We start from the raw sequence: 13,433 nt of genomic DNA, 5'->3' as shown, positions 1-13,433 counted from the left end.
CGAGACTTTGGATCCATCTGTTCTGTTGAAAGTTTCATTAAGATTAGTGCATCACAGAGAATGTGCCCCAAACACAGAGATGTTAAGAGGTCACAACGTTATCTCTGTCCCATTATGGCGTCTCTGAGCGCACGGGCAGCGCCGTTGAGAATGAGAGGGTGGGACGCTTTTAGGGATAGTTTAGGATGGGGGGGTTGAGGCAGAGGGGGGGTGGTTTGTTGTTGGTGAGAATGAGAGAGGGTTTAGAGGTGATGAGGGGTAACAAGGGAGGGGGGCTGATTAACACACCAGTCTTATCCTGCCCCAATGGGGAGGGAAGGAAGGAAGGGGTCTCAACACGAGACCTACTGGTCCATCTGACACAGAGCCTACCATCCATCCCCCCCAGTCCTCTAACCACCCAGCCCTCTAACCCCCCAGCCCTCTAACCCCCCAGCCCTCTAACCTCCCAGCCCTCTATCCCCCCAGCCCTCTAACCCCCAGCCCTCTAACCCCCCAGCCCTCTAACCTCCCAGCCCTCTATCCCCCCAGCCCTCTAACCCCCCAGCCCTCTAACCCCCCAGTCCTCTAACCCCCCAGTCCTCTAACCCCCCAGTCCTCTAACCCCCCAGTCCTCTAACCCCCAGCCCTCTAACCCTACAGCCCTCTAACCCTCTAACCCTCCAGTCCTCTAACCCCCCCCAGCCATCTAACCCCCCAGCCCTCTAACCCCCCAGTCCTCTAACCCTCCAGTCCTCCAACCCCCCAGTCCTCTAACCCCCCAGTCCTCTAACCCCCCAGTCCTCTAACCCCCCAGTCCTCTAACCCCCCAGCCCTCTAACCCTCCAGGCCTCTAACCCTACAGCCCTCTAACCCTCCAACCCCCCAGCCCTCTAACCCTTCAGTCCTCTAACCCCCCAGCCCTCTAACCCTCCAGTCCTCTAACCCTCCAGTCCTCTAACCCTCCAGTCCTCTAACCCTCCAGTCCTCTAACCCCCCAGACCTCTAACCCTCCAGACCTCTAACCCTCCAGCCCTCTAACCCCCCAGCCCTCTAACCCCCCAGCCCTCTAACCCCCCAGCCCTCTAACCCCCCAGCCCTCTAACCCCCCAGCCCTCTAACCCCCCAGACCTCTAACCCTCCAGCCTTCTAACCCTCCAGCCCTCTAACCCTCCAGCCCTCTAACCCCCCAGCTGTCCAGCCCTCTAACCCTCCAGTCCTCTAACCCTCTAACCCTCCAGTCCTCTAACCCTCTAACCCTCCAGCCCTCTAACCCTCCAGCCCTCCAGCCCTCTAACCCTCCAGCCCTCTAACCCTCCAGCCCTCTAACCCTCTAACCCTCCAGTCCTCTAACCCTCCAGTCCTCTAACCCTCCAGTCCTCTAACCCTCCAGTCCTCTAACCCTCCAGTCCTCTAACCCTCCAGTTCCTCTAACCCTCCAGCCCTCTAACCCTCCAGCCCTCTAACCCTCTAACCCTCCAGCCCTCTAACCCTCCAGCCCTCTAACCCCCCAGCCCTCTAACCCCCCAGCCCTCTAACCCCCCAGCCCTCTAACCCTCTAACCCCCCAGCCCTCTAACCCCCCAGCCCTCTAACCCTCCAGCCCTGGCAGTAGCCCTGGAGTTCTGGGGACGAGGGTATTGCCTTTTTAGGAGACACCTGATCACAGCCCAGTGCCTCTACACTCACAGAGGCTGCTGATAAAGATGTGTGTTAGACTGAGTGAGAGAGAGTGACTGGTGATTAGGCTGATAGATGAGCTCAGAGCTATGGGGGTGGGGACTGAACTGGACTGCTACCGTTCACAGTTAAAAAGAGAGATCCAACCACGGCACGTCCCCATCCAGTTTAGGAAGGACACACCATTGGATTACCAGACCAGAGAGCAACACAGCGTGTGACAGCGTCAGAGAGCCTTCTAGGTGGACCAGACGGACAGTGGGCTGTTTTTGTTTGCCAACAGGCTGAGGAGAAGCTCTGTCTGTTTAACCAGAGGAACACTATCTCAGGCTTCTAGAAGCTCTGTCTGTTTAACCAGAGGAACACTATCTCAGGCTTCTAGAAGCTCTGTCTGTTTAACCAGAGGAACACTATCTCAGGCTTCTAGAAGCTCTGTCTGTTTAACCAGAGGAACACTATCTCAGGCTTCTAGAAGCTCTGTCTGTTTAACCAGAGGAACACTATCTCAGGCTTCTAGAAGCTCTGTCTGTTTAACCAGAGGAACACGATCTCAGGCTTCTAGAAGCTCTGTCTGTTTAACCAGAGGAACACTATCTCAGGCTTCTAGAAGCTCTGTCTGTTTAACCAGAGGAACACGATCTCAGGCTTCTAGAAGCTCTGTCTGTTTAACCAGAGGAACACTATCTCAGGCTTCTAGAAGAGGACTATAGTGTCTTGGGAGTCAGACTGTTTCTGAGAGACTCTGTCTACCTGGAGCCTGTGTTCTCTATAACCTGTAGAGACTGTCTACCTAGAGCCTGTGTTCTCTAACCCGTAGAGAGAGACTGTCTACCTAGAGCCTGTGTCCTCTATAACCCATAGAGAGAGACTGTCTACCTAGAGCCTGTGTCCTCTATAACCCATAGAGAGAGACTGTCTACCTAGAGCCTGTGTCCTCTAGCTGCGTCAGTCAGTCGGTCTTCCTATTGAAACCTCCATTACAGCCCATCCTTTGTTTTCGTCCGGGCTGGTGGGCATCTGACCCCGAACCCTCATGGAGAAGTTCCAGGCTGGGATGGTCCTAGCGGGGGTGGGGGACGCGCTGGGCTACCGTAAGGGCCGCTGGGAGAGCTGCCCCTCTGGGACACAGATCCAGGAAGAGCTGGCCTCTCTGGGGGGCCTTGGGGCTCTGAAACTGGACCCTGACAACTGGCCCCTCAGTGACGGAGCCCTGATGCACATGACCACCGCTGAGGCCCTCATCACAGGTGAGGACAGGACATACCCACGGAGGTTAGAGGAGGGTGGATGGGTAGATGGGGGTTAGGGGACCTGGAGGGTTAGGGGACATGGAGGGTTAGGGGACCTGGAGGGTTAGGGGACCTGGAGGGTTAGGGGACCTGGAGGGTTAGGGGACCTGGAGGGTTAGTGGACATGGAGGGTTAGTGGACATGGAGGGTTAGGGGACCTGGAGGGTTAGGGGACCTGGAGGGTTAGTGGACATGGAGGGTTAGTGGACCTGGAGGGTTAGGGGACATGGAGGGTTAGGGGACATGGAGGGTTAGGGGACCTGGAGGGTTAGGGGACATGGAGGGTTAGGGGACCTGGAGGGTTAGGGGACATGGAGGGTTGTTGACCATGCGAGAAGGGATGTATAGTAACTAAATAGTAACATTGACCAATCAATAGTACTTCCTCATTGGTTCCAACGATATTATCACTTCATGACCTTCTATGATACTGTGTAAGCCTAGTAAAGGAAACGAGTGAAGGAAACGAGTAAAGGGAACTAAAATAGAATAGCAATAGAATGATTGCCATGCATTGTAGAGCTCTCAGAGACAGTGAGAGCACCAGTAGTTTGGTGTTTCTCTCATTCACACTGACACATTCACTCTCTTACTCTCTTCACCCACCTAAACCTCCTATCTCCTCAATCTCACACACACACCTGTCCAGTCTGATTTTACAGAGAGACGAGAATAGAAGTCTGTGGAAACTCCTAATCACTCAATGGGACATATTTCTTCCGGACAATGCCTGACTGACACCCTAATCCCTATCGCAGTCAGAAATGACTCAGCGCAGGCCGTAATCCCAAACACCTTCACATGTCATCACATCTACCCTTTATCTCTTCATCAGAGGAGGCTAGCCTGCACCCCAGATCTGTTTGTGCTATCTTGCCAACTCCTATGGTCATGGCAATGGAATTAGCAAGACCAGAGGAGTTAATAGTGGTGGAAAAGGTACGCAATTGTCACACTTGAGTAAAAGTAAAGTTACCTTAATAGAAAATGACTCAAGTGAAAGTCACCCAGTAAAATACTACTGGAGTAAAAGTCTAAAAGTATTTGGTTTTAAATATACTTCAGTTTCAAAAATAAATGTATTTGCTAAAATATCAGAGGCAGTAGGGATGTGTGTGAATTAGACCATTGTTCTGTCCTGCTAAGCATTCAAAATGTAAGACTTAAAAAGTAAATCATTTCCTTTTGGAATGTAGTGAAGTAAAAGTTGTCAAATATATAAATAGTAAATTAAAGTACAGACTACTTAAGTAGTACTTTCAAGTATTTTTTTTACTTGAAGTACTTTACACAACTGGGAGTTAGCAAGACAACAGGAACAGATCTGGGACCAGGCTGGAGTTCTATAGGTGGACAGCCTGACAGGACAACACACATGTCACCTACCGACCGCTGGCCTGGACGTCTGGAGCTGCCAGATCAGATAAGTCCAAAATAGACCTAGGGAGGAGAACATGAGCCTGTCCTCGGGCAGAGGAGAACAACAGAGGGACCAGGTCTCATCACATCACAGTGGCTCTCCCCCTTGGGGATGCTGTATGGTATTTGGCCGGTGGATTGTGTTCAAAGCCAGCAGTGTTCCTGTAGAGAGATGACAGCCGTATGGATAAGCCTGCTGCTTAGCCGCATTCCAACAACCAAATGGCACCCTATTCCCTATGTAGTGCACTACTTTAGACCAGGCTCACACTCCATAAGACTCTGGTTAAATGTAGTGCACTATATAAGGAATAGGGTGGAATAGGGGACTCTCCCCAAGTCAGGCCAGAAAACCACCATGAATCACTGACACTGACAGGGGCTGGAAGCAAACAATACAGATCTGATCTATAGCACACATCATGGAGAGGAGGGGAGGGGAGGAGGAGGATGAGAGAGGAGGAGGAGGAGAGAGGAGGTGGGGAGAGGGGGAGAGGAGGAAGAGGAGAGGGGAGGGGAGGAGGAAGAGGAGAGAGAAGGAGGAGGAGGTGGGGAGAGGAGGAGGAGGGGAGGAGGAGGGGAGAGGAGGAGGTGAGGAGAGAGGAGGAGGTGGAGAGGGGAGAGGAGAGGGGAGGATGTGGGGAGAGGAGGGGGGAGGTGGGGAGAGGAGAGGAGGAGGTGGAGAGAGGGGGAGGAGGAGAGAGGAGGAGGGAGGTGGGGAGAGGAGGAGGAGGAGGTGGGGAGAGGAGGAGGAGAGGAGGAGGTGGGGAGGGGAGAGGAGGAGGTGGGGAGGGGAGAGGAGAGAGGAGGAGAGAGGAGAGGAGGAGGTGGGGAGAGGAGAGGAGGAGGTGGGGAGGGGAGAGGAGGAGGAGGGGAGAGGAGGAGGTGGGGAGAGGAGAGGAGGAGGTGGAGAGGGGAGAGGAGGAGGAGAGGGGGGAGTGGAGAGGAGAAGAGGGGAAGGGGGAGGTGGGGAGAGGAGAGGAGGAGGTGGGGAGAGGAGAAGGGGGAGGGGAGGAGAGGGGGAGGTGGGGAGGAGAGGGGGAGGTGGGGAGGAGGAGGTGGGGAGGGGAGGAGTGGAGAGAGGGAGGGAGGAGTGGAGAGGGGAAGGGAGAGGGGAAGGGAGAGGAGAGGGAGAGGTGGGGAGAGGAGAGGAGGAGGTGGAGAGGGGGAGGGGAGGAGTGGAGAGAGGAAGGGAGAGGAGGGGAGGAAGGGAGAGGAGGGGAGGAGTGGAGAGGGGAAGGGAGAGGAGGAGGAGAGGGGGAGGTGGGGAGAGGGTGGAGGGGAGAGGAGGACAGGAAGAGGGAGGAGAGGAGGAGGAAGGAGAGGGAGGAGAGGAGGAGGGAGGACAGGAGGAGGAAGAGAGGAGGAGAGGGGGGAAGAGGGGAGGAAGATTTCAGTTTATCTAGTCTTGGCCCACGCAGGTAAAGGCCTAGGTTATAGACTCTGATCTGGGTCCATATTCACTAAACATCTGAGAGTAGGAGTACTGATGTGGTATCCATGTTTCTTGTTAGATTATAATGAATGGACAGATAGGAAATGATCCTAGATCAGCACTCCTACTCTGAAACGCTTAATACACACTGTCCCTGATCCATATACCACAGGGGACAGAGAGAAGAGGGGGGCTGTCAATGTATCTCTTGGCCCATGCAAGTATAGGCCTCTATTACAGCTAAGGCCGGCCTACGTATCATGAGAACAGTGATTCTGGGCATGTATTTTTAAAGCATCCCAGAGAAGGGTGTTATCTGTCCATGTAATCTTATTCATTATGACCTAACATGGAGAAATGGTCCTAGACCAGTGCTCTTACTCTGAGATGCTTTGTGAATATCAAACCGGATGTGTAACTAAGCATAGGTCAAACAGCAACAGGTACACAACATCAAACCCCTCCTTGATAAAGTAGGGATGTACACAAACCCAATCCGGCTCGAAGGATCATGAAAAAGAGACGGATAGGAACAACTGTGCTGGAACAAGGGGAAAGGGCTTCAGAGATGGTACATCAAGACATGACCGGTTAAATTGCAGACAACTGGTTCTAAACACAGGTTCAGTTCCAACTGGCACCCTTTTCCCATAGTCCACTATTACTGACTATTCCACATGGTGCACTACGTTTGACCCGAGCCAGATGGGCCCTGGTCAGAAGTAATGCACTATAATAGAGGGTGCCATTTAGGAGCCAGACAGTGTAGAGAATAGGGTTCTATTTAGGAGGTAGAGAATAGGGTTCTATTTAGGAGGTAGAGAATAGGGTTCTATTTAGAAGGTAGAGAATAGGGTTCTATTTAGAAGGTAGAGAATAGGGTTCTATTTAGTAGGTAGAGAATAGGGTTCTATTTAGGAGGTAGAGAATAGGGTTCTATTTAGGAGGTAGAGAATAGGGTTCTATTTAGGAGGTAGAGAATAGGGTTCTATTTAGGAGGTAGAGAATAGGGTTCTATTTAGGAGGTAGAGAATAGGGTTCTATTTAGGAGGTAGAGAATAGGGTTCTATTTAGGAGGTAGAGAATAGGGTTCTATTTAGGAGGTAGAGAATAGGGTGATATTTAGGAGGTAGAGAATAGGGTGATATTTAGGAGATAGAGAATTAGGGTGATATTTAGGAGGTAGACAGTGTAGAGAATAGGGTTCTATTTAGAAGGTAGACAATGTAGAGAATAGGGTGATATTTACGAGGTAGAGAATAGGGTGATATTTAGGAGGTAGACAGTGTAGAGAAGAGGGTTCAATTTAGGAGGTAGACAATGTACAGAATAGGGTTCTATTTAGGAGATAGACAGTGTAGAGAAGAAGGTTCAATTTAGGAGGTAGACAGTGTAGAGAATAGGGTTCTATTTAGGAGATAGACAGTGTAGAGAAGAGGGTTCAATTCAGGAGGTAGACAGTGTACAGAATAGGGTTCTATTTAGGAGGTAGACAGTGTACAGAATAGGGTTCTATTTAGGAGGTAGACAGTGTAGAGAAGAGGGTTCTATTTAGGAGGTAGACAGTGTACAGAATAGGGTTCTATTTAGGAGGTAGACAGTGTACAGAATAGGGTTCTATTTAGGAGGTAGACAATGTACAGAATAGGGTTCTATTTAGGAGGTAGACAATGTACAGAATAGGGTTCTATTTAGGAGGTAGACGGTGTAGAGAATAGGGTTCTATTTAGGAGGTAGATGGTGTAGAGAATAGGGTTCTATTTAGGAGGTAGACAGTAGAGAATAGGGTTCTATTTAGGAGGGAGACAGTGTAGAGAATAGGGTTCTATTTAGGAGGGAGACGGTGTAGAGAACAGGGTTCTATTTAGGAGGTAGACAATGTAGAGAATAGGGTTCTATTTAGGAGGTAGACAGTGTAGAGAATAGGGTTCTATTTAGGAGGGAGACGGTGTAGTGAAGGGTATTCACACCGCTTGTCTTGTCTGGTAAACTAGGATGAGAAGGTGGAAGGAATGATTTTCATTCAGATACTTTGACACCAGTAAAATCCCCCATCACTCCTCTTCTTTACTCCCACACTGACTGGAACAGCCCACCCCTCTCTCCCTGACACCGGTCTGGGCCCACTCCTCTCTCCCTCTCCCTGACACCGGTCTGGGCCCACCCCTCTCTCCCTGAAACTGGTCTGGGCCCACCCCTCTCTCCCTGACACCCGTCCGGGCCCACCCCTCTCTCCCTGACACCCGTCTGGGTCCACCCCTCTCTCCCTGACAACCGTCTGGGCCCACCCCTCTCTCCCTGACACGGATCTGGGCCCACCCCTCTCTCCCTGACACCGGTCTGGGCCCACCCCTCTCTCTCTGACACCCGTCTGGGCCCACCCCTCTCTCCCTGACAACCGTCTGGGCCCACCCCTCTCTCCCTGACAGCCGTCTGGGCCCACCTCTCTCTCCCTGACACCCGTCTGGGCCCACCTCTCTCTCCCTGACACCCGTCTGGGCCCACCCCTCTCTCCCTGACACCCGTCTGGGCCCACCCCTCTCTCCCTGACACGCGTCTGGGCCCACCCCTCTCTCCCTGACACCCGTCTGGGCCCACCCCTCTCTCCCTGACACCCATCTGGGCCCACCCCTCTCTCCCTGACACCCGTCTGGGCCCACCCCTCTCTCCCTGACACCGGTCTGGGCCCACTCCTCTCTCCCTGACACCGGTCTGGGCCCACCCCTCTCTCCCTGACACCCATCTGGGCCCACCCCTCTCTCCCTGACACCGGTCTGGGCCCACTCCTCTCTCCCTGACACCGGTCTGGGCCCACCCCTCTCTCCCTGACAACCGTCTGGGCCCACCCCTCTCTCCCTGACAACCGTCTGGGCCCAGCCCTCTCTCCCTGACACCCGTCTGGGCCCAGCCCTCTCTCCCTGACAACCGTCTGGGCCCACCCCTCTCTCCCTGACACCGGTCTGGGCCCACCCCTCTCTCCCTGACACCCGTCTGGTTCCTCCCTGTCCTGGGTGTGTATCCTGAGTCCCTGAGCCCAAAGCCCTCTGCTCCTGAATCAGAGGTGACAATGACACACACACACCACACAAATGACACACACAAAAGCATATGCACAAACCCATGACTCACACGTGTGGAGACTCCCCCCCCCCAGCAGATCACATGGTATAATCTAAGCACAGCAGGTTGAACATCTAAACATAGACTCTCATCTGGCTGGTACGTCAAACATGCCACAGCCCCCACGGACAGACAGTGTCTGACTCCCAACCACTCTGTGTGTGTGTGTGTGTGTGTGTGTGTGTGTGTGTGTGTGTGTGTGTGTGTGTGTGTGTGTGTGTGTGTGTGTGTGTGTGTGTGTGTGTGTGTGTGTGTGTGTGTGTGTGTGTGTGTGTGTGTGTGTGTGTGTGAGAGAGAGAGAATGTATGTTAACTTTTCACAGTGTGAAGCATAGTTGGCCCTTTGCAAGTGTATTTAATGACAAGCTTCCAGACTGATCGATTTGCAGTTGTTTACTGTGCTGTTGTGTAAACTGTGGTGCGTTAAGTATGCTGTGAGTAAACTGTGGTGCGTTAACTGTGGTGCGGTAACTATGCTGTGTGTAAACTGTGGTGCGGTAACTATGCTGTGTGTAAACTGTGGTGCGTTAACTATGCTGTGTGTAAACTGTGGTGCGGTAACTATGCTGTGTGTAAACTGTGGTGCGTTAACTATGCTGTGTGTAAACTGTGATGTGTTCTGTGTTGTTCCAGACTACTGGTGTTTGGAGGACCTCTACAGGGAGCTGGTCAGGGTGTATGTTGAGGCCATGGTGTCTCTCCAGGGTCGCCCTCCTGACCCAGCCACCGTGGAGGGATGTGCTCACCTCAAACCCAACAACTTCCTGCTTGCCTGGCACACGCCCTTCAATGAGAAAGGTCAGAGGTCACAACAGATGTGTGAGGTCTGATGGTGACATGGTTTAGTAGGGTTCAGTTCAACCTGCACATGTGCAGTCTCTCTCCTTGTCTCTCCAGGTGGTCATTGTTCTGACGGGTTCTCTCCATGTGGTCATTGTTCTGACGGGTTCTCTCCATGTGGTCATTGTTCTGACAGGTTCTCTCCATGTGGTCATTGTTCTGACGGGTTCTCTCCATGTGGTCATTGTTCTGACAGGTTCTCTCCATGTGGTCATTGTTCTGACGGGTTCTCTCCATGTGGTCATTGTTCTGACGGGTTCTCTCCAGGTTCTGGGTTTGGAGCAGCCACCAAGGCCATGTGTGTGGGGATGAAGTACTGGCAGCCTGAGAGGCTGGACAACCTAGTGGAGGTCAGCATTGAGATGGGGCGCATGACCCACAACCACCCTACAGGTACCATACACCATGACCCACAACCACCCTACAGGTACCATGACCCACAACCACCCTACAGGTACCATATACCATGACCCACAACCACTCTACAGGTACCATGACCCACAACCACCCTACAGGTACCATATACCATGACCCATAACCACCCTACAGGTACCACATACCATGACCCACAACCACCCTACAGGTCCCAAATACCATGACCCACAACCACCCTACAGGTACCATATACCATGACACACAACTACCCTACAGGTACCATGACCCACAACCACCGTACAGGTACCATGACCCACAACCACCCTACAGGTCCCATATACTATGACCCATAACCACCCTACAGGTACCATATACCATGACCCACAACCACCCTACAGGTCCCAAATACCATGACCCACAACCACCCTACAGGTACCATATACCATGACCCACAACTACCCTGCAGGTCCCATGACCCACAACCACCCTACAGGTACCATGACCCACAACTACCCTACAGGTACCATGACCCATAACCACCCTACAGGTCCCATATACCATGACCCACAACCACCCTACAGGTACCATATACCATGACCCACAACTACCCTACAGGTACCATACACCATGACCCACAACCACCCTACAGGTACCATGACCCACAACTACCCTACAGGTACCATGACCCACAACTACCCTACAGGTACCATGACCCACAACTACCCTACAGGTACCATGACCCACAACCACCCTACAGGTCCCATATACCATGACCCACAACTACCCTACAGGTACCATGACCCACAACCACCCTACAGGTCCCATATACCATGACCCATAACCACCCTACAGGTCCCATATACCATGACCCACAACCACCCTACAGGTACCATACACCATGACCCACAACCACCCTACAGGTACCATGACCCACAACCACCCTACAGGTCCCATATACCATGACCCACAACCACCCTAAAGGTACCATACACCATGACCCACAACCACCCTACAGGTACCATGACCCACAACTACCCTACAGGTACCATGACCCACAACTACCCTACAGGTACCATGACCCACAACTACCCTACAGGTACCATGACCCACATCTACCCTACAGGTACCATGACCCACAACCACCCTACAGGTCCCATATACCATGACCCACAACTACCCTACAGGTACCATACACCATGACCCACAACCACCCTACAGGTACCATGACCCACAACTACCCTACAGGTACCATGACCCACAACTACCCTACAGGTCCCATATACCATGACCCACAACTACCCTACAGGTACCATGACCCACAACCACCCTACAGGTCCCATATACCATGACCCACAACCACCCTACAGGTACCATATACCATGACCCACAACTACCCTACAGGTACCATACACCATGACCCACAACCACCCTACAGGTACCATGACCCACAACTACCCTACAGGTACCATGACCCACAACTACCCTACAGGTACCATGACCTACAAACACCCTACAGGTCCCATATACCATGACCCACAACTATCCTACAGGTACCATGACCCACAACCACCCAACAGGTCTCATATACCATGACCCATAACCACCCTACAGGTCCCATATACCATGACCCACAACTACCCTACAGGTACCATGACCCACAACCACCCAACAGGTCTCATATACCATGACCCATAACCACCCTACAGGTCCCATACACCATGACCCACAACAACCCTACAGGTACCATGACCCACAACTACCCTACAGGTACCATGACCCACAACTACCCTACAGGTACCATGACCCACAACTACCCTACAGGTACCATGACCCACAACTACCCTACAGGTACCATGACCCACAACCACCCTACAGGTCCCATATATCATGACCCACAACTACCCTACAGGTACCATGACCCACAACCACCCTACAGGTCCCATATACCATGACCCATAACCACCCTACAGGTACCATATACCATGACCCACAACCACCCTACAGGTCCCATATACCATGACCCGCAACCACCCTACAGGTACCATATACCATGACCCACAACTACCCTACAGGTACCATGACCCACAACTACCCTACAGGTATCATGACCCACAACTACCCTACAGGTACCATGACCCACAACTACCCTACAGGTACCATGACCCACAACTACCCTACAGGTACCATGACCCACAACCACCCTACAGGTCCCATATATCATGACCCACAACTACCCTACAGGTACCATGACCCACAACCACCCTACAGGTCCCATATACCATGACCCATAACCACCCTACAGGTACCATATACCATGACCCACAACCACCCTACAGGTCCCATATACCATGACCCACAACCACCCTACAGGTACCATATACCATGACCCACAACTACCCTACAGGTACCATGACCCACAACTACCCTACAGGTATCATGACCCACAACCACCCTACAGGTCCCATGACCCACAACCACCCTACAGGTCCCATATACCATGACCCACAACCACCCTACAGGTACCATATACCATGACCCACAACTACCCTACAGGTACCATACACCATGACCCACAACCACCCTACAGGTACCATGACCCACAACTACCCTACAGGTACCATGACCCACAACTACCCTACAGGTACCATGACCCACAACTACCCTACAGGTCCCATATACCATGACCCACAACTACCCTACAGGTAACATGACCCACAACCACCCTACAGGTCCCATATACCATGACCCACAACCACCCTACAGGTACCATATACCATGACCCACAACCACCCTACAGGTACCATATACCATGACCCACAACTACCCTACAGGTACCATACACCATGACCCACAACCACCCTACAGGTACCATGACCCACAACTACCCTACAGGTACCATGACCCACAACTACCCTACAGGTACCATGACCCACAACCACCCTACAGGTCCCATATACCATGACCCACAACTACCCTACAGGTACCATGACCCACAACCACCCAACAGGTCTCATATACCATGACCCAAAACCACCCTACAGGTCCCATATACCATGACCCACAACCACCCTACAGGTACCATACACCATGACCCACATCCACCCTACAGGTACCATGACCCACAACCACCCTACAGGTCCCATATACCATGACCCACAACCACCCTACAGGTACCATGACCCACAACCACCCTACAGGTACCATGACCCACAACTACCCTACAGGTACCATGACCCACAACTACCCTACAGGTCCCATATACCATGACCCACAACTACCCTACTGGTACCATGACCCA

At 52.3% G+C, this 13,433-nt stretch overlaps 1 protein-coding gene across 2 annotated transcripts in view; it reads left to right on the top strand.

Annotated features, from left to right (window-relative positions):
• Positions 1–1,581: 1,581 nt before the first annotated feature.
• Positions 1,582–13,433, top strand: part of LOC109885574 (uncharacterized) — a 50,351-nt gene continuing 38,499 nt past the window's right edge. The window contains exons 1-3 of one of the 2 annotated variants that reach the window (XM_031813407.1): positions 1,582–2,905; positions 9,554–9,718; positions 10,028–10,153. In XM_031813407.1, coding sequence (XP_031669267.1) covers positions 2,692–2,905; positions 9,554–9,718; positions 10,028–10,153 — 505 coding nt within the window. In that variant the 5' untranslated portion in view covers positions 1,582–2,691. The remainder of the gene's footprint in view (positions 2,906–9,553; positions 9,719–10,027; positions 10,154–13,433) is intronic. The other variant, XR_004206764.1, reaches the window with a different exon arrangement.

Source organism: Oncorhynchus kisutch, unplaced genomic scaffold, assembly GCF_002021735.2.
Source record: "Oncorhynchus kisutch isolate 150728-3 unplaced genomic scaffold, Okis_V2 Okis05a-Okis16b_hom, whole genome shotgun sequence".
Classification (NCBI taxonomy): Eukaryota; Metazoa; Chordata; class Actinopteri; order Salmoniformes; family Salmonidae; genus Oncorhynchus; species Oncorhynchus kisutch.
The sequence above is the reverse complement of the archived record's forward strand: the minus strand, read 5'-3'. Positions and strand labels throughout refer to the sequence as shown.